Source organism: Astatotilapia calliptera, chromosome 16 (genome assembly GCF_900246225.1).
Source record: "Astatotilapia calliptera chromosome 16, fAstCal1.2, whole genome shotgun sequence".
Classification (NCBI taxonomy): Eukaryota; Metazoa; Chordata; class Actinopteri; order Cichliformes; family Cichlidae; genus Astatotilapia; species Astatotilapia calliptera.
The window spans coordinates 21,458,348-21,479,099 of NC_039317.1; the positions used below are offsets into that span (position 1 = coordinate 21,458,348).

The following is a 20,752-nucleotide window of genomic DNA, read 5'->3' on the forward strand; positions in this document are numbered from 1 at the left end:
CATGCAAAACACAAAGGGAATTGTTCTCAGCCTAAATAATACATAGTATGACAGCATGTTGTTAAAAGCAAGGCGTCATAGGGTGGCTTTGATGGCAGGATTCCCACTTAGCCTGCACAGTTACAGACTTACATACTTCTATTTTGTCGTTTTTGTGTTTTTTATATGTTCACATGTGTAAATAACCCCAACAATAGACAGGTATACACACAGGAATGCAGTAAAGTTATGTTACTTAGCTACTGATATTTAAATTTTATAATTTAAAATCTATAACCACATTGAATTTTCGCCTCTGTTTTTAACTTCCAAGTGTGCTTGACATATTTGGATCAAGATTTAATCTTGTTTATTTTTATTTCATTTATAATTTAAGCATTGAGATATTTATAGTATATTAAATGTCTCTATTTATGAGAAAAATAATAACTACTAGGTCTCACTGATAACGGTGATGACAAAAAGGGGCCTGCCAGAACAGGTTTTGAGGCGAAGCGACAGACTTTAGGACCCAGCTGATGACTAAATAAAAATCACGTGGTAGTGCTACTGAAGCGGGGAGGACGTTGACTCAATGCTTCCCCCTGTTAATAATAGACTTGGAGTGAGGTGAAAGAAGACTGTATATGTTTGCATCTATAGCTGTTATAGATGTTTTAGGTTTAACCGTCACAGGTAGGCAGCGGACATGGCTGCTGCTGCTGCCTTACTCCTCGCTGCACTGACTCTTGCCTGTTCAGATGTGAATGGAAATTTGGTAAGAATGAAACTAAAGTTTTTTTTTTACAGTAGTTCAGTCAGCTGATCTTTCGTTTTTTCCCCCCTGCCTCTCTCTACTTCCTTGAAAGGTTCGTGCAAAAAATATATAACTTTAACTATATATAATTTCTGTAACCTTTTATATGTGCATACATACATAGTTTACCTACAGTTGTTCTCGCAGCATCATTAATAACTGCCCAAGCTGCTACCCAAGTTCAGTCCTGAGAAATATGCAGTGGAAGTTATAGACAGATTATCAGCACTTTGACTCTCATAGCAGTTACCGTGACTATATTGCAGGCCTCTGGAGAGAGATCTTTCTCTATAGACTACAAAAGAAACTGTTTCCTGAAAGATGGGAAGCCTTTTCAGTACATCTCAGGGAGTATCCACTACTCCAGAATCCCACGGTACTACTGGAAGGACCGACTCGCGAAGATGTACATGACTGGACTGAATGCCATCCAAGTGTAAGCCGACCCCATCGCAAACATTTAAATATAAATGTTTTTCAACTGGATTGTTTGTTGGCCTTTATAAACATTGTACATTTACCATGTCTGTATACACAGATATGTGCCCTGGAACTTCCATGAAACGGTACAGGGAGTTCAAAACTTCACAGGAGACAGAGATCTGGAGCATTTTTTGGATCTGGCCAACCAGACGGGTCTGCTGGTCATCCTGCGTCCTGGACCGTACATCTGTGCTGAATGGGAAATGGTGAGAACAGAGGTCATAACATCCACATCCCAAAGGTGCTTTGTTGGATTGAGATATTGAAGTCTGGTGATTGTGGAGAACATTTGAGTACAGTGAACTCAACGCCACCCTATTAAACCACCAGCAGCATTCTGACCTGTTGATACAAGGCAGCATGGATACAAGCATTTATTTTACTTAAACCAAGTTTAGAGCCTACCATCCAGCAGAAATCAGTACTCATTAGACCAGGCGACATTTATCCAATGTTCTGTTTTCCAGTTTTGAACAATCTGCTTATTGTAGCCTCAGTTTCCTGTTCTTAGCTGACAGGAGTGGCACCCGTGTGGTCTTTACATGCCCAACTGCTTAATCTGTGAATCTGTTTTACATGTTCACAGATGCTCTTTGCATACCTTGGTTGTAACAAGTGGTTATTTGAGTTACTTTTGTCTTCCTATAAGCTTGAAGCACTCTGGTCATTCTGATGGGCCAGAGAACTGCGGCTTACAGGTAAACTGTAGTCATGATTATGTTGTAAAATCAGAGTACATCAACCGATCTGGCACCAACAACTACGCCACTTTCAAAGTCACTTAAATCACCTTTCTTTCCCATTCTGGTGACCAGTCTGGTTTTCAGTAGGACATTTTCTCCGTGTCTACGTGGCTAAATGCATTGTGTTGCTGCTGTGTGATTGGCTGATTAGATATTTGTGTTAATGAGCAGTTGAGCAGGTTCACCTAATGAAGTGGCTGGTGGTATATATTACTATAACTGTAGTAGGATGCACACATTTATGCCATATTTCATATATTAAAAATACAAAGTTAAAATGTGTGGAGGTATTTTTTTACACTGCTCTCCAAATCCCTGTGGTGAGATAAAAGAGGCTGGCTAATCACATGATTGCCCACGTTTCTGCCTTCATTCTCTTCTAATTTTCTCTTGCAGGGTGGACTGCCTGCCTGGTTACTTCAAAAGCCAAACATCATACTGCGCTCTGCAGACACAGGTAAAACATGCACCTATGACCCTTTTTGAAATGTATTGCTTTATGAACATTATCTGTTTTCTCCCAGATTACCTGCAGGCAGTCAGCAACTGGCTTGCTGTTCTCCTCCCCAAAGTGAAACCTTGGCTCTATGTTAACGGGGGAAACATCATTACTGTCCAGGTAGAGTTCTAAGTGGGTCGCTATAAAGCTTTTTAAGAGTTAGTGTATTATTATTGGATTTGAAAATATACAATCTTAAATGCAGGTTGAGAATGAATATGGGAGTTACTACAGCTGTGACTACAACTACATGCGTCACCTGCGCACTCTCTTCCGCTTCTTTCTGGGCGAGGACGTCATCCTGTTCACCACTGATGGAAACACAAACAAGGAAATGATATGTGGGACTCTGGAAGGATTATATGCCACAATAGACTTTGGGACAGGTTGGTATTGTGTGACGGTGTCCAAAGATAAAACATCATCTTCTTGTTCTTTTAGAGATCGTTGTTATTTCTACATGTTCTTTTCTCAGACACCAACATCACTGAAGCCTTCGCCCGGCAACGACGATTTGAACCTCGAGGACCCCTGGTTCGTTACATATCTATTCACTAAACATAATCCTAAGAAGCAGGGGCTGAATATACACAATACACACTCACTGGCCATTTTATTATGTACACTTGTGTATTCTAATGACATTCAATTAAAAAAGCTGCAGAAAAAAATTCTGCTGATGTTTACAGTGGGTGGTGGTGCATTACTAATCAGTTACTTTTAATTTATTGATTGATATAGAAATGATTTAAAACGGAAAAGCTGAGCTCTTTACCTTTCTTCCTGGATACACTTAGAGTAGCTTTGCATGATTCACAGTTCAAAATAATCCTTATGAATCTTTCAGGGTGTTTCTCCATCACCTTCTAAAACAAATCTTTTTTAGGTGTGTCTCGTTCTGGACGACTTCCCCTTTAACAACTTTCTTTTTAATTGTCTTTGTCTTAAAGGTCCCCTTTCATACAAAGACAAACCTCATAATAGGCTCAGGTAGGACAGCTATCTTACATGACCAGCAGGGGTGGAGTCAAAGCAGTTAGAGAAAAGAAAGGCACAGTGAGGTGGACACAATATTTGAATGCAATGCAATCATGTGCAGCACTTCCACCACCTGCTATTATGTCAATAATGTACTATAGTTAAAACCTCTTTCACAAGTAAAAATGAATTTGTAACTCGCTCGTATGATTTCACAGGTATATGTGATAAAACTGTTTTAAATTACATTGCAGGTGAACTCAGAGTTTTACACTGGCTGGTTGGATCACTGGGGAGATCAGCATGCTGTGGTTGATGCTCAGAAGGTCAGCAGAGTGCTAGGAGAAATGCTAACCATGGGGGCCAACATCAACATGTATGTCTCCACAAACCCCCAAATCTTCCTCTCTGTAGAAACACATTCAAATAATAAAACTGTGTTAGTATACTAATGTAAAAGCCTGATCCAACAACCACAACAACTGGTTTATTTTCCCAGCTTATGAGCTTACCTGCAGTATCAGTGGCATGAGTCATGTTTGAATCCAACTGAAGATGCGGATTTTCATACCTCTCTTTTAAATTACAGCGAAAGGCCACTGTCCATTTACAGCTACTCATTTCCTACTTCATGCCTTTGTCCTTATACCATACTAGAGAACCTTTGCATGATCCAGAGTTCAAAATATTCCTTATTTACTTGAATTTACTGAAACAGGAGGTAGGTGGGAAATCTGTGATCACAGCCAGAGCTGTGCCTGATGGAGGGATTCCCACTCATATCATACAGAGCCAAGACTAGCCTTTGGCTCAAAAGTGTTACACTGATCACACATTAGAATCTTTAACACGGTGTGGCATGACAGGCCTTCTTTTTTGAAATGTTTGAACTGGATTAAGCTGACAGATTAACAGACATAAGGAGAGGTAGATACTTTTACTGCCACCTGTTTTATTCTAAAATGGGCATCGGTGTACAACCTCACTGTGACCCTGTGGGGATAAGCGGTTAAGAAAATGGACGGATTATGTTTTCTTATAGTTTTCGGATAAGCTAGGTAAATTTGGCTAAAAGGACATCACAGTGCCACTGCAATCAATGTAATGATCGTTGGGATCCTTTAATTTGGATTAAATAAAAGCCAGCAACCTCATCCTTTAAGACACCACTGCTAATTTCCTCTGATATTACACTCTACGTCTCTTTCTTCTCAGGTACATGTTTGAAGGAGGAACAAACTTTGGCTACTGGAATGGTAACTTATTGACAGAATCTCAGTATTCATTCATTCATTGTCTCAGTGCCAGATTATATCACAGTTTTCATGTTTTAGAGGCAGATAAAAGCTCAGTTTGCAGTTTAGTGATCTCTAGTAACGCTCTGTTGTTCTCACTAAGGTGCTGATCATGACACCAGGTTTCGCTCAGTAGTCACAAGTTATGATTACGACGCCCCGCTGACTGAGGCAGGAGACCCCACAGAGAAGCTCTTGGCTATTAGAGATGTCATAAAGCAGGTAGAACTGATTGAACAGCCACCTGCTAAGGCTGATGTCCTGATTAATCCATGATTAATTCATCACCATTTCCCATCAGTTTAGAGAGATTCCCTCTGGCCCCATGCCACCAGCAACTCCCAAGTTTGTCTATGGCTTTGTGACCCTGCAAAAGGTAGGATCAGTTCAGGAAATTAATCCCAATGTCAAGAAATATTTTTAAAAATGTTCAAAACTCAAAAAAGTGTCACTTTAACAGGTTGGGGACATTAGTGGCCTGTTGAACACCCTTTCACCTCTGGGACCAATCAAATCTCAGTATCCTATTACGTTTGAAGAGGTGAAACAGGTATGGGGTGTCTGAGGGAAACAGTGGGGAGAGCATTATTGTAGAAACACTGTAACTCTTGAACCATGGAGAACTTCTAGACTGTTGTGTCTGCAACCTGTGTTGTCTATTGTGTTCAGTACTATGGATACGTGCTATATCGGACCACACTGCCGCACAACCTCTCAGAGCCCACACCACTTATCTCTCCACTGAATGGGGTTCATGACCGTGCATATGTGTCCGTCAATGGGGTAAGGCCTGACTGTGAACTTTTGTTGATGTCCTCGTCAGGGGAAAAACGTTGTAGGTTAAATCTGAGCTTGTTTGTCTGCGTCAAATTGTGAAGTTTCAAATATAAATGATGTTGTATCAGTTCACGCTTTTGGAAACATACAACCGTTTGAACAGGTTTTCCAGGGCCTGTTAGAGAGAGACACTGTGCTGGTGATGAATGTCACGGGACAGCAGGGGGACACACTGGACATCCTCGTAGAGAACATGGGCAGGGTTAACTTTGGCAGCAAGATCAATGACTACAAGGCAAGGCAATTAATAGAGCAAGCAAGCAGAGTACAAGCATTTAAAAACATACATTTCCCTGCAGCTGTTTGGAAGTTGCAGCAAGTAAAACCATGGACTACGGGTTTTAAATGGTAAATATTGTGTGAATTTCAGGGCCTGTTGAGCAACTTGATCCTGGGTAAAGATGTTCTGACTGACTGGAAGATTTACCCTTTGGACATTGACGGAGCCGTTACTGGTGGATGGCCTCACGGCAACAGCCGAAAGTCTGACCCTGCTCCTCGGAGAGAACCTACACGTGGACCAACCTTCTACATGGGGACTTTGCAGCCCAACGGCTTAGCATGGGACACTTTCCTCAAGCTCAATGAATGGACTAAGGTAATGCTGACTATATTTGGGGACATTCTGGACCTGGCAGACTTTATTCTTTTGTTTATTTACCCCACGTTTCTAGCAAGGAATAAAATAACTGTATTCTTCTGGATGTTTCTTTTTCCTTCATCAGGGTCAGGTTTGGATTAATGGTGTGAACCTGGGACGATACTGGCCAGCCAGAGGGCCTCAGCAGACTGTCTATGTCCCCGGACCCCTGCTTAGCACCACCCTGCCCAACAACATCACGGTGCTGGAGCTGGAAGGAGCTCCAGGACACTCGAGGGTTCTTTTTATGGACCGACCTCAGCTCAACATCACGCCTAAAAAGCTTTGACGGAGCCCACTGAATTTTGAAGTATTACATTTTCTTCACATTGCAGCTCTAAAAATAATTATCAGTCTAACTGAAGCACAATAGTACTCTGAACAAATGATCTCACCTGAAGGAGCTGCTACACAACAGTATTTCTATGGCATATGAGACAATCTGATGTCAGCAGTTTTAATTTTTGACACAGAAACACTAAACACTCAATTACTTGCTGTTACAATATTCACCAAGCCTGTGCAAAAGAAATATATGCTGACTGTTGTTTTTAATTATTGCTTTTCTTTTTGCCCGATTACAGATGCTGTAAATAAATTGTACATTGATTTTATTACATACAGTATATGTATCCGAGTGTCTAAAATCACCTGCCACAATAAAATTAAGGCAAGTCAAAGCCTAAAAAAAGCCAAATTAACCAGTACTTTTAATGAGGTAGACTCCTCTCCAAGTAAAATAGTTCCTAGATGGACACTAGGTCTTTCCTGGAGGAGCATTTGCTTTCCGATGCATTTGAACACAGCGGGGAGTACAAAATGAATAATCCAGGTACTGAAAAGGGATCTTCCCAAGCAGAGACTCCCCACACAGCCAGCACCTCCTGTTGACAAAGACAAACCCACAGAAGAGTCACACCGTATTTCAGTGCAGCTTTTAAATAACTTGCTATTACATTATGCATTAGCTCAGCGAGAGGATGGCTCTTGAGAGACGTACTTGATATTAGAGATGCTGGCTCCTGTTGCAGCAACCTGCGCTGCAAATCTCTTCTCTGCTGCCAGAGCTCTCTATAATCAATAAGCCAAATATGAACATTTCCAAAAAACAGCCTCTTACAAGGAATCAGCTGCAGACCTTTAGCAGTAACCTACCTTTTCACGATCAGTCAGAGATACAAACTGCTTCTTTTCCTCTGCCTCCAGCTCTTGTTTCCTCTTTTCCTCTTTCTGCTCTTTTTCTCGCTGTTTTTTCTGGGCCTTCTGGGCCTTTTTCTTTTCCATCTTTTTCAGTTCAATCTCTGCCGTCAGCGGCCCAGGGATCTTTAATTGCACAGGAGTAAGACACTTAGTCAAATTACCAGCTTCCGTTTAATGCAATACATGTTCAAAGGTGCACGAGTTTAACCTTACCTGGGCCTTGCTGTAGTCGTATTTGTCGGGATTATCCCCCATATATTTCCGAAAGACGTTTCTTGTGTCTTTGTCAGGGGCGACGATGTACGGTGTCTGCCCTTTATTATCCCTGTAAAGGAATAATGTAGAGATGGTAATTAAACCTGGGCAAGGTTTCACTGTGTTCACTTCACCTGCTACACAATCACACTTTTACAACGCTTGACGATAATATTCTTGATACCTGCAGGAGGGGTCTGCTCCTTCATCTAGGAGGAGGCCGATCGCTGCCTTTTGTGCAGCAGCTGTGGCAACATGCAGTAATGTGAACCCTGAAGCATCAATGGGTTTATTGAGGAGAGTATGAGGACTTGAGGCATCAGAAAGTTTGCTCTCCAAATGCTCTTGACCCTCTGACTTTTCCACAGGGAGCTGGAGGAGTGTGCGCAGAGCTTCCACATCCCCAACCTTGCAGGCAGTAAAGAGTGCATCCCTGAGGCTATACTCACATGACTCTTCAACAACATCTATAAAGAAAGAAAGCTTAATGTTGAGTTTTCACACTTGAAAACAATGCATTACACAGCTTTTGCAAGACTGAGAAACAAGTGGAAAAATATAGATTTAAACCCCTACTCACCATCCACTTGTTTCTTGCTCTGTACCTTCCTTTTCCTCTTGCTCTTTGACTGCACTTCTTGAGGGAGATCTTCTACTGGTGTAGCCTCTGGCAGTTCCTCTTCTTTACCTTCTGCTTCTATGCTCTTTGGATCAGTCCCAAATGAATCTGGTATTTCATAAATTTTGCAGAACAATTGAGTAATAAACTAGCATGCCTTGGATTCCACCTGCGATGAGATAGTTGATCAGATCTACCTTCAATTGGAATTTTAGCTTCCTCCTTCTTTCGTCTCCTCCTCCTTTTGTGCCTGGAGGGATGGATTTCACACTCCCTGAGGTCCAGTGTTCCTAATGTCATTTCCACCATCTCCAGTTGGATCTCCCCACACTCTTCTTCATCAGTGCTTTCGCGGTTTTCTTCAGCTGATGCAAGCAATAAATTTGCAGTCAGGTTTACTAAGTTTAACATTATTATTTGATGCTATAGTTTATCCACCGAGGTCAACAGAGAGCTTACAGACCATGTTTAAACATCTTAAACCTACCTTTCTCTTGATCTGTGTTTAGTTCTGCTGTGGGTTTAACAGCTTTTTTCCACAGCTTTTTAGTTGGACTGAAGACTGCAGAAATGTCTGTGTCTTTCCCTGAAAATAAGATATTACTGATTGTGCGATAAATATACCTAAGCTGCATAAACATGTGCAGGAGACATGTTATTATTTCAAGCACTTCGTGCTTCTTACCATACACATGAACAGTAGAAAGGACCTCATGTACCCTCTGTACCTCTCGAAAAGTTGCCCTGCGTGTTGCAAAGGGGATTGTGCAGATCCTGGGATCTTTTTTATCAAGGGGACCTCCTCGACCACCAAAAAAGATAGTTTTGTTGTAGCTGGGAGCTCGTATGAATATTTTAGAGGCCCCTTTCAAGTGTTCGGCCCAGGTTACAAGAAGGTCCTGAATGTCCTGCAAAAAGTTAAAAAAATTTAAATAAAAATCCAGGTTAACAAAAAATAAATAAAAAAAGAATACTACGTCATCCTATGAGTGAGGCAGAGAATTTAACCACATAGCCAAAACGAAATACTTGGCTCCATGGCTACACTACCGCAACCTCACAAAACTACATGATCTATTCTTGGAGGAGAAAAACTAATGAATCAGCCAAAGGAATCTTGAGCTTTTATAGCCACTGTTTGAAAAACATCAACCAAACTTTATGAAGAAGAACAGATAAGGCATGGCTTTCACTCAAAAGGCGATCTGATGGAGCGCAGTATGACCTTGACTAGCGCCGCCTCATTGTGTCGTCGCAGTGCAGCTCCTGCAGATTTTGGTGCGTGACTGCGGTTCTGAGAATCTCTGAGTCCCTGGGCAGTGCCTCGTTTTGCTCGCACTGTGTATCGGTGGAAGGTCTTGTGCAGAAGGACTTGTTTTCTGGAACATAAAATACATTGTGCTGGACGCTTCACATCTCTGTGAATCGGCTGTGTTGTTGTGCTTTAAATTTCAGCCATAATGTGTAATATGAAAGCATACAAAGCAGGGAAATAAAAAATTACCCTTCAAATACAGCACCAGCAAAATGACCTCCACCAGTCATGAGAATGACCCACGTAGTCTTCTTTGTTAAAGCTTTCAGAGAGGATCCTGCATCGTGTTCGTCATCCAACTGAAACTTTTCAGGAAAAATGACAAAATATTAAATTATATAAATCTAAAGTGGTTTTTTTGTTTTTTGTTTTTTTTAACAGATTATAGATTTCATTGGACTGATCCTCACCTTTCCCTTAAGTATGCAGCGGTAGACTAACAGATAATCTCCCACTGAGTTCTGGAAAACCAACTTGCTGGAGAGCCGACCAGCTGTTAAAGGAGTTTCACCTGAGCTCTCCATGTCTTTGTCAGAGACCGTTCTGCTTTTAACTCCAGCATCGCTGTCCGAGTCTTCGTCCTCTGAATCGGACTCTGAGCCCGAGATACTTGATAAGTCTCCTGTAAAGTGACAACAATAGGTCAGTTGTTCCAACTGCTTCAGACCTTTTTTTCCTAGTTAAACTCCATCTTAGATGTGTATTACTCCAGTTTCCTCACCTGCACCCGTCTTCCTCTCAAACTCCTCCGCTGTGAGGGGCGGCAACATGGCCATCTTTTGTCTCAAGTTGAACCGATGCCAGTCAAGCTTGTAGTGCTCCCTCTGCAACACAAAGTGCATGTTCAGGCACCGGTTCTCAATGCATGAACAGATTGTAGAGTACTGCGTGGTTACCTGCTCCTCGCGGTTAATAAAGGGACATCTGCAGGCTGAGCAGACCATCTTCTCAGACACCTCTCTAACCAGGCTGGACTCGCCTTCTCGCCTGTCATCTTCAGCACTTCTATTTTCCACACCTGTGTGAGGAAAGACATTTATTCAACGACTGAATAAACTGGGCATCTTTTTCCCCACAACATCATATGTGTTCCATACATACAATCTGAGGCGAGGTCAATAATTACACCCTCCTTTAGGACGGGGTTCACCTCTCTCAATCCAAAAGCCTCATCATTCAAGCACAAATCAAAGATGGAGCGACAATCTTTGCGGGTAGTCATCGTTTGCTGGTTGGTTTATCTCATCTGTAATGGAAAGAAAGAGAAACCTGCTATAAGCTGTAGCTGGCGATCCCCTAAAATAGTGTTTGGCTGGGGCAGATCCACGACAGTTAACTGAACCAGATCATTAACACTTACTCTCCTGCACGAATCATAAGAGCAGCTGGCAACAACCTCAAGCCTATATTTATAGTGACAGTTTTGATCTACAAGGCTAACCCAATTTTGCTAATGTAAACATAAGTGTGTGCTCTTTGAACGACACGTTCAGCCACAATCTATTTAAAACACCGACTCTGTCCACTTCCTTAAACGGGACTTTAAGGACATTACAACTACTAAAAGTTACAATGAACTACTGGGAAAATAGTAAACGACTTACCATAAAAGGAACTGACAAAAAGCTGAGCCAACCTTAGGGTAACATGTGATTACGCTGACATTTCTACGGAAGCCCAAGAGCGTCATGAATGCTTCAGCGAGTGGCGTTCAAAGACCAAAGGTTGTAAATTAGCCGATCTTTCCTTTCAAACTGCTTTCACCGCGTTTCAGCAACGTGCATATATCACTGCAGACATTTACATGACAGATTACACTATTTATTCAGTTCATACACAAGTTTTCTTTATAATTACTAATAGTTTACAAACGTAGCCCACCAGTACTTAAACAAAAGTACTGATGGAACTTAAAACGCTAGTTTGTGTTTTAAGAATAAAAAAACAAACAAAGTTGACTCTAAATTACATAAAACAGTTAGTTGAGTTAATCTGCCTGATTAATGGTAAAAGGCGATTACAGACACTTTATTAGGTACACATTTTGAACCGATCATTGACTATGTATAATCATAATTAATCGGCCAATCACATGAGACCAACTACATCTAGATACGTTTCAAAAACCATCCAGTGAGCGTCAGTCTTCTGTAAGAAAATGTCTTGCTGATACCTGATGTTAAAGGAGAAACGCCAAATTGATTCAAGCTAATAGCAAAGCAATGATAACTCAAATAATGACTGGTTACAACCAAGGTGTGCTAAGAACAGTAAACTAAAAATAGTTTGTACAGGATAATCAAAATTCTGCTGCAGCATCTGGATATTAGGGCCAACTAGAGCTTGCTGTAAACAACACAAAGAGCTGTTTGTGAGCCCAAAGAGTCAGCCGTTGTTTCTGAACCAAAAACAAAAATCCTGCTCAGTACAAAAAAAAGAAAAGAATTCCTTTCACTGTCTGGTTTTTTTATAGACAGCATTTCCTGAAGAACATATAGCGTGACTGTTGAATGATTTTGCAGCTTGCTCTCAGCTGTGGCAGCCTGGTTGCAGCTGCTGAAGCTGTCATCAGCATGTGCATTTAACCAGCTAAGGAACTTAGGATTGAACATGTGTTTGCTATAAGTGAGAGCATGTGGAGAGTGTGAAAGTTTTTCCAGCATTGCAGTTTTGTAACTGCATGGAAGCTTGCTTCTGCCACTGAAAAAGAAATTTGATCCATAAGTCAAAATTTTGGGTTACCAAAGCGAACGTCTGACAAAATAACTTTAAAGTTATTCTCAAATTTTTGAGATAATAACTTAAATTTATTAACTATGGATGCAAAAACTTTTTTTTTTTTCCCAGTCATGGAAACGAGCCTCCAAGATTGCCTTGTTGATTTTCTGTGAGCAACAACATACAGTAATGTATTATATATTAAGAAAAACAGAAAGATTTTGTATCTACTATGCAAGTTGCCTGCTGGATTTATGTAAACTACAAAATTTGGGGTTGCAAAACCTTAGTTATGAAGTAGGAAATCTGAGTTTTTTTTTATTTTGTTTGCAGTCACGGGTCAGAAAGTTGAGCTGTCAATGCATCCAGGATTACAGCAGTTCAAACTGACCCAACCACACCCTCATCAGTTTGCTAGATTATGATGGAAGAAAGAAACATGTCATCCAGACATGATATCTTTGGGTTTTAATGAAGACTAGATGAAATGGGGAAAATAGGGAATAAAGGTTTTGTTTTGCAAAATATTGCAAATGGCTGACAGTGTGTCAATTCTGTCATCACTGAAATCTCATGAGACATGAGAAATTTTAATCTCCTCCATACTGTAACTGAGATAAGCATAAACATTTTGCAATATTTGTCATCTTATTTAATCACTGCATAGAGAAGGTCGACCATTTGTGACTATGTGAAGCACCCGAGTAATGAGAAGCTGAGAAGCTTTGGAGATATTCACTGCAGAATCATCCCCTTTACTGTTATTTAAGAAACAATAAAATACATTTAAAAGATAAAAATGAATATTTTATTAGCTGTTAAAAATACTTATATACACTTTATTGTACTTATTAAAATAACAGTGTTTGTAAGTCACTGCTTCGTGTGATTTCTCTCCAACTTGTAGGTTGGCCCAGGGAGCAAAGCTTGACCTGTTGACAGAGAGAGAGCACATTTCACTCCATGTCTGTATACAGTAAATTCTGTACGTATTCTGTGAGTAATCCCCATACCCGCTGAATAACGATCCTCAACCTCTTCTAGCTGCTGTTTCACCTCCAGGATTTCAGCAAGAAGCTGGCTTGCCTTAATGCTGGCGCTTTCACTCTGGTCCTGCAAACTGAGCCTTTCACTCCTGAAATATATAAAATATATATTGTAGGTTTGCACATGTCGCGTCTGCTTCGGTTTTGCCCACAGCACTTCGGAATACCTGTCTGGAGAGCTTTGGCTATTTAGTTGTTCAAAGAGATCCATCTCACTTTGGAGCAGATGACCCAGTTGTTGCAGTGCATTAACGATTTCGCTTTTTTCCATCATTAAATCCACTCTCCGTTCAGTTTCTCTCGTACTGTGAAAGACAGCAAATACATTATGTAAGGGCTACACATTTAGAAACAAAGGCAAACATCACACCTGGTTATGCATAATTAACTGTTTGACTAAATCTAAATGGGCAGTAGGTAATTTTTTCTTTTTTACGTTAACTTATTATTTTGAAATAATTATTGATTGTTCAGTGTAAGGGCTTTGGGATCTGGACACTGTTAGCAATTAGATGGTCACTGTCTGAACTCTCCCAGAAAGGCTCGATTGCGCAACCAAAACAGAATGAGCATACAGTTGTCCACTGCTTTTGACAACCAGAGCATCTGTGGAAATATTACCCAACCCCAACTAACTAAACCCTAACTAACTGTACCCTAACTAAAGGACAAAATACTATACCTTTCAGAAGGTGATCAGTTAAGAATAGAAATATCCTTTACTGTCCCTCACTGGAAAAACTTATATTGGAATTCAAGTTCGAGGTGTGTTTATATTTCAAGTTAATACAAGAGATAAATCTTTACTCCAGACAAACTAATTAATTTTTTTTTTTTTTTTAACGCCAGCTGGCTTATGAATGTCGTTCACTAATAGACCTACATGAGGGAAATCTTTGTATGTGTCTCTATGTTCATCAACAATATTCCTGGAGGAAGAAATGATGTTAAATAGTTTGGATAACACTCCAAGTTAAGACTTGGGAAAGCTAAACGTCACTGATTACTATAAAAAAAAAAATAAACAAAGAAAGAAGGAAAAAACACCCCGAGCAAGTTTGGATAGCATCTACCTGAAAACAATTTTTTTTACTGATCGAAGGAAGAATGGATCCATGCTTTTATGTTGTTTACAGCAGCAGAAATGGCGACCCATCAGACCAGGCAACGCTTGATGAGCCCATGTGAACTGTGGTCTCAGTTTCCTGTTCTTAGCTGACAGGAGTGGGATCCAGTGTGGTCTTCTGCTGCTGTAGCCCATTCTACTTCCAGTTCAACATACTGTGCATTCAGAGATGTATTACTGCATACTTTGGCTGTAATCAGTGGTCATTTTAATTACTGCTGTCAGCTTAAAACAGTCTGGCCATTTTCCTTGACAAGACATGTTCACCCAGAAAACTCAGTGGATTTTCTCTTTTCTTAACCAGTCTCTGCAAACTCCTGGCTGAGGAGCAAATTCCCAGTAGATCAGGAGTTTCCTCACCAACAGCTGTGCCATTTTCAAAATCACCTCTCTTCCCCATTCTGCGGCTCAGCTTGACCTTGAAACTTGAATTACATGCCCAATGCACTGAGTTTGCCGATTAGATTAGATTGCATGAGGGAGCAGTTCAAGACACGAGGTGTACCTAATAGACTGGTCGATTAATCTACACTAACAGCCTGTTGTGCACCTCAGTGCACCCACCGACGATATCTGGTATCACATCACAGGAAGCATTATACGGGTTGAGACAATATCAGGTTTTTTGGGACACTTTAAGCGTGACATGCACCCAATTTAATTGGAAACTAAAGTAAATGGGCGGTGTACCGTTTAATTATCTCTTCTTCAGTATGCAGTCTTCTCTGTTGGACCTTCTCCAGTTCACGATTAGTTTCTTCGATAGCACGCCGCAGCTCATTAACCTGCTCCTGCGTCTCCTGCAAATTGCAAAGTTTGCATGCCGTAATTCACAGCTAGCCTGCTGGCAAAAAGTCAAATCCTGCTCTGTTAACGAACTGGCATCTTAGTTTGTTAATACTTCTGTTGTTTACTTGATAATTAGTAACTTTAGCATCAGTGTACGTAGCTGCCAGGTAGCTAGTCATGTGCAGGAAGGCTAGCTTACAAAACAGCGTCGACTTACCGCAGAAACTTCGTCCTGGGTTAGAAATGTATGGCCAGAAAATGCGGTCATGCTGGTATTTTCACGTGGAAGAATTCCTACTGGGATGGAAACTCGGCTTTTCCTCTTTATAAATACTGCTTCCGGCTGAGTTAGCAGAGCCCGGATAGCTCAGTCGGTAGAGCATCAGACTTTTAATCTGAGGGTCCAGGGTTCAAGTCCCTGTTCGGGCGTCAGAGTTTTTATTTCTTCTACATTATCAACAAAAATTTTGCACAACTTAGTAATGATTTAAAATTAACTGCGTTCATGCATTGCACGTGAACTGATGGTAAGCTTAGTTTCAGTAGAAAGAAAACAGCACTCTTGGTTCATGTACACACCTAAAGCCTAAAATTGTACCAAATTTCTGCCAGACATTAAAACCATTTCATTTAAAGCTAGTCATTGATTTTAAGCTGTTATTATACACAGTGAGACCTCACATTATGCCACTGTTGCAGATGTTGTTTATGAAAGAATCAAACTAATTTGGAGATTAGACTCACTCACAAACAGCTAACACCAGCCCTGTTATTTACTTGAGGTAATTATGGGTATTATCTAAGGACAGCAGTGGGAACACATATAAAGCTAGGTGTTAGTGCATGTCAAATGGTAACACTGAAGGCATACCTGACTGGTAAAGATGGAGCGGATTATACTCCTCTGCATGGTTTCTATTTGTCTCTCAGCTGTGCAAGCTCAGGTAAATGTGCTTGGGACCGCTGAATTTAATGAATTCATGAACAGAGCTGTAAATAAATTTGTCTGTGCTTTCTGCAGAAATTTTTGTTCAACCAAAAGTGGGGTCCCGCTGGCTACAAAGGTGCACTCAGCTTCGATTTAATTTAAATTATTACTGTGACTGACGTAAAACTGCACACTCCCTCACAAATTGTTTTTTTCTTTTTTAAGAATGGAGAGGGGTCAATGAAGAAACGGCAATGGATAAAATCATTAAAACCAACGAGCTTAAAGGTAAGTTGCACACACTTTACTTGAGGGGTTTTCTTTTGCAGATTCCCCAACTTGCTTTTAAAAAACTTTAATCTGATTTCTGCATCAGCTACGCAAATCATCGATGGCGCCACCACCCTCAGAGAGGGAGATATTGCTGTTTCCTCCGGAACACCCCCCAGAATCTGCTTTGCACGGAGCTGCCTGTGGTCCAAATCAGTGGATGGACATGTCTACATTGCATATAACCTCTCACCTGAATACAGTATGTTGTTTTAGCGTTCGAGGCATAAGTACATGCAATGGATTACAGTCTTCTTTTTAATGATGTATGAATTACTCGCCCCTGTTAAACAACTGAACAGATGACATGGATACAATGCTGATAAAGACAGGTATGGCCAACATAGAGCAAGGTACCTGTGTGCGTTTTGTTCCACGGACTCACCAGAGAGACTACATCGACATCCAGCCAAAGTCAGGGTGAGAGCTGAAGCGTGGAAAGTTTGATTACATAAAATTCCTTTTGTAAAATGTATTCAGGTTTTGTTTCCTCTCCAGCTGTGAATTCACCACTTGAAGTTACTCTTCTGTCCTCTTATGTGTTAATCCAGTTGCTGGTCCTACCTTGGTGCGCGTGGTGGAAGGCAGACTGTGTCTCTCCAGATCCCTAACTGCGTCCAGGTTGGAGTGGTTTCTCATGAATTCATGCACACCTTGGGCTTTGTGCACGAGCAGTCCCGCTTAGATCGGGACAACTATGTCACCATCATGTGGCCAAATATTTCAAGAGGTAATTTTAAAGTGTGCAGGGGTTGGCATTGTGGAAAGGGAATAAAAGCTTTAACTGTATTTCTGCACCGATTTTCAAAACAGAAAATTCATTTTTCCAACAGATCGGTTGAGAAACTTTGAGAAGTTCAAGACTGACACTCTGGATCTGCCCTATGACTATGGCTCGATTCTGCACTTTGGAAAGTAAGTAAAAAATGATCTGTTAATCACTCAAAATATTATAATTTACCCCCTTTATTTTAAAATATATTTATAAGCTGATACATATTTATGTATATGTTTAGATATGCCTACTCCCAGCGTGGGGAAGCAACCATCCTTCCAAAGGACAACAACAACATCCAGCTGGGCCAGGCTTTATCTCTCAGCCACATTGACAAGCTAAAAATCAACAGACTTTATAATTGTGGTTAGTACCAAATGTCCTGAATTAACTCCTAAACACACTGCACATCACTGTCACAAATGTAATTTCTTTCTGTCTTTCTGTTCAGATGACATGGATGATTAGAGACCCGGCTGAATGGAAGTGAACCAGGAGTAAAGGCCAATTTAACAAAACTGCAGTTGAATTATATGAACAGTTTCAATAAAGATTGATTCAAACCTTCTATCAGCAAATCCTTGGTGTACATGAAAGTTTGTGCGTTTTAAATTGGATATTTCTCTTTATGTAAAAATATGTCTCACAGTAGATAGCCTGGTTTGAAATAGACACGTGGTAATGCACTCAACAGTAATATTACAGATCAATAAGAGATAAAGAGTAATAAAGCAGAGGCAGGGTAATAAGGTATGTGAAGAATCTTAGAACTGGTGACTTGATCACATTAAACAGGAGATCTGAATCTGTTTTAATGAGGAAGGTTAAAGAACAAAGTCTCTGGTAATAAATAGACATGTTCTCTATATTTAAAAATGTGCTACCTTAACTCAAGATGCAGTAGTTTCTTCTGTTCGTCCAATCACCACGAGGGAAGTTTTCATAAAGTGCTGACACATGAGAATCTTCGCTTCGTCACTGCCCTTCAAAATTAGCCCCTTGATAAGAATAGAAGCAATATTTGGAAAAGGATAAAGTTTTGTTTTTATATATTTAACTGTGTGACAAAAAATGACCGTTGCCAAGACAGTTATCATCTGATAGCATATCACAAAATCACTAGTTGCCAGCTCAGTCAGACACAAATTGCTGGTCTGTCGGGCTGAACTCGGACAGCAAAAACACCTTTAAGTGCCTTGTTTCTGAAAGTGCTGAATCTTGCACGCAATAAGTACAGGGCATAAGTGAAGGTCAGCATCAGGCCCACCCGTTATGGATCAGCAGTGGATTTAGAGTAAATTACACACACCGCATGATGAGGCATCTTAATCATGCTTCATCATCTGAATTGAGGCCCAATCAGTACAGAGCAGCGGAGGAGAAGTGGGTATATAGATTCAGCGGAGGTGAGGAGTTCATTTAGCTCCTGCATCAGGAGAGCGCTGGATTGAAACTGGTGAACCAGCCTGAAACACAACAATGCATTCTTCCATTATACTTCTGGTTATCTTGTTTGGCTTGCTGACCCAGGCGAACACAATACCTGTTAAAGTAAGTATGTAATTAAGAGGAGTATATAGACTCCTTTTTTCTTGTCTTGTCATGCTTTGCAGCTGAAATATGTCAACATTTTTTGTGCGACAGAATTCGACTGGTGTGCACGAGGGGAAAGTGAGGTTGAAAAGGAAATTCTCTGGTGGGTCACGATTCCTTGCACCTCATCTTGCATTTTCACAGTGATTTTCTGTTTATTCCATATTTATTTTTGTGTTCAGAGGAAAATATAGAGCATGATGAAATGACCACAATGGATCAAATCCTGGAGGTCAATCGCAGTAAGTGAACTGTAAATTACATAGAATTGTACTGATGTCAGTTTTTCCCCTGCATATTGAAAAGAATGTATTTTCTCATCAGAGATACGAGCCCCAAGAGGAATGTCAATAAGGGACGGCGATATTGCTGTTTCTCATGTAAGGAGTGCCATAACCTGCCCCGGCAACACCTGTCTGTGGCCTAAATCTGTAGATGGATTTGTCTATGTACCCTACATCATCTCTCCACTGTATGGTATGAAGCTTTAAGACTTAAGGAGATGCTTCCGGTTTCTTATATCCCTTTATTATTTCATATTCTGCCTTTTTTGTGCATTCTTTCACCCTAACTTTAGACGACATGGACAGAATCACCATAGAAACTGGAATGCAAGACATTTCCGCTGGAACATGCGTTAAATTTGTTCCCCGCACTCACGAAGGCAACTTCCTTGACGTTCAGCCTAGATATGGGTGAGCGTGACTCCTGCTTATGGCTTCTTACAGTGTGCCGTGATGATTGTACATACCGTAGAATTTGTGCTCTGCATCCCTCCCTAGCTGCTGGTCATTTCTGGGGCAGACTGGGGGAAGCCAGACCCTGTCACTGCAGACTCCTGGGTGCATGTGGTCGGGAATCGCTGCTCATGAATTCATGCATGCTCTCGGCTTCGTACACGAGCAATCCCGATCAGACCGTGACAACTATGTCACAATTATATGGAAAAACATCATGCCAGGTTCGCACGTTTTATCACTACGTCATTCTAATTGCAGTGGCTCGATTTTTCACAAAATGAGTGTGAAGGTGTTTTTTTGTTTTTTTGTTTTTGGCAGAGCACATACATAACTTCAGGAAACAGGTGACAAACAATCTCAACAGCCCATATGACTACACCTCTGTCATGCATTATGGACGGTGAGTTGCTCTCTGATTCAACATAATTATCTGTCATTTAGACTCGGGCATCACTGTATCATATATGTTTTGCATCTTTGATACAGATATGCCTTCTCTGAAGATGGCGGACCAACAATAATCCCCAAACCAGATCCCTATATCCCCATCGGCCAGCGAGATGGTCCTAGCGTAATGGATCTTCATAAAATAAATATCCTCTATAACTGCGGTTGGTAGATTTATACAGCAAACTGACAGTTGTTAGAAAAAAACTTGAAAAGGACTGACTGGATTTCCTCTCTGTTTCTCACTACAGCTACCGATGACTAACTGGATCCAGAAACCTCTGCTGTAATGTCCTGCCAGATGTCACAAATAGTTTATTACAACTTCTCAGCTTGAGATGATAATCTGGGCGACAGTGGTTTAACCTGAGTCTATAGCAATGTATATTTTATTTTCACTGTCTAGTCTGCACTTTGAGCTTTTATTGATTCAAGACCTTCTGCCGTGGGGTGTTATAAATTACTAGATAACAACTAAAGGCTGCATTTCTCTAGTATAAATAAAGTGCCAAAAACAAAACTCACCAGTTTTAAGTGCCCGCTGATGCCAGTAACATCATTGTATCCGATCTCCAATCTATTTTATGGCTCTTGTCTATC

General features: G+C 40.7%; 4 protein-coding genes and 1 non-coding gene across 8 annotated transcripts; 4 read left to right on the forward strand and 1 right to left on the reverse strand.

Moving 5' to 3' along the window:
* Positions 1–555: 555 nt before the first annotated feature.
* glb1l (galactosidase, beta 1-like) lies at positions 556–6,615 on the forward strand. The gene is made up of 16 exons (XM_026145237.1): positions 556–757; positions 1,063–1,232; positions 1,335–1,485; positions 2,419–2,479; positions 2,547–2,641; positions 2,727–2,907; positions 2,997–3,055; positions 3,754–3,875; positions 4,715–4,755; positions 4,898–5,016; positions 5,096–5,170; positions 5,255–5,344; positions 5,464–5,577; positions 5,735–5,866; positions 6,002–6,229; positions 6,357–6,615. Exons 1-16 carry the CDS (start codon positions 689–691, stop codon positions 6,558–6,560), a joined length of 1,911 nt encoding a protein of 636 aa, XP_026001022.1. The 5' UTR covers positions 556–688; the 3' UTR covers positions 6,561–6,615.
* A 99-nt stretch (positions 6,616–6,714) lies between these two features.
* On the reverse strand, positions 6,715–11,409 carry ankzf1 (ankyrin repeat and zinc finger peptidyl tRNA hydrolase 1). Of its 2 annotated transcripts, none has more exons than XM_026145235.1 (16): positions 11,265–11,409; positions 10,762–10,906; positions 10,557–10,678; positions 10,382–10,484; positions 10,071–10,282; positions 9,850–9,965; positions 9,571–9,724; positions 9,031–9,253; positions 8,833–8,931; positions 8,543–8,710; positions 8,307–8,453; positions 7,911–8,193; positions 7,685–7,796; positions 7,427–7,594; positions 7,272–7,342; positions 6,715–7,155 (listed from the first exon to the last, which is right to left on the reverse strand). In XM_026145235.1, the coding sequence occupies exons 2-16, from the start codon at positions 10,880–10,882 to the stop codon at positions 7,029–7,031; spliced, it is 2,226 nt and encodes a 741-aa protein (XP_026001020.1). In that variant the 5' UTR covers positions 10,883–10,906; positions 11,265–11,409; the 3' UTR covers positions 6,715–7,028. The 2 variants fall into 2 exon arrangements, with proteins under 2 accessions (XP_026001020.1, XP_026001021.1); XM_026145236.1 differs by lacking the exon at positions 11,265–11,409 and adding an exon at positions 11,021–11,198.
* A 3,137-nt stretch (positions 11,410–14,546) lies between these two features.
* Positions 14,547–17,926, forward strand: hce2l2 (high choriolytic enzyme 2-like 2). 3 transcript variants are annotated; one of them, XM_026145740.1, is made up of 9 exons: positions 14,547–15,126; positions 16,361–16,403; positions 16,493–16,555; positions 16,644–16,799; positions 16,900–17,017; positions 17,149–17,327; positions 17,431–17,512; positions 17,614–17,738; positions 17,824–17,926. In XM_026145740.1, the coding sequence occupies exons 3-9, from the start codon at positions 16,522–16,524 to the stop codon at positions 17,838–17,840; spliced, it is 711 nt and encodes a 236-aa protein (XP_026001525.1). In that variant the 5' UTR covers positions 14,547–15,126; positions 16,361–16,403; positions 16,493–16,521; the 3' UTR covers positions 17,841–17,926. The 3 variants fall into 3 exon arrangements, with proteins under 3 accessions (XP_026001525.1, XP_026001523.1, XP_026001524.1); XM_026145738.1 differs by lacking the exon at positions 14,547–15,126 and adding an exon at positions 15,804–16,283; XM_026145739.1 differs by lacking the exon at positions 14,547–15,126 and adding an exon at positions 15,804–15,866.
* trnak-uuu (transfer RNA lysine (anticodon UUU)) lies at positions 15,696–15,768 on the forward strand. Its single transcript has one exon. It is a non-coding gene; the product is annotated as a tRNA-Lys (tRNA).
* Positions 17,927–18,789: 863 nt separating the features above from the next.
* On the forward strand, positions 18,790–20,752 carry hce2l1 (high choriolytic enzyme 2-like 1). Its single transcript, XM_026145737.1, has 9 exons — positions 18,790–18,923; positions 19,017–19,068; positions 19,148–19,207; positions 19,290–19,442; positions 19,543–19,660; positions 19,748–19,926; positions 20,024–20,105; positions 20,192–20,316; positions 20,404–20,752. Exons 1-9 carry the CDS (start codon positions 18,852–18,854, stop codon positions 20,415–20,417), a joined length of 855 nt encoding a protein of 284 aa, XP_026001522.1. The 5' UTR covers positions 18,790–18,851; the 3' UTR covers positions 20,418–20,752.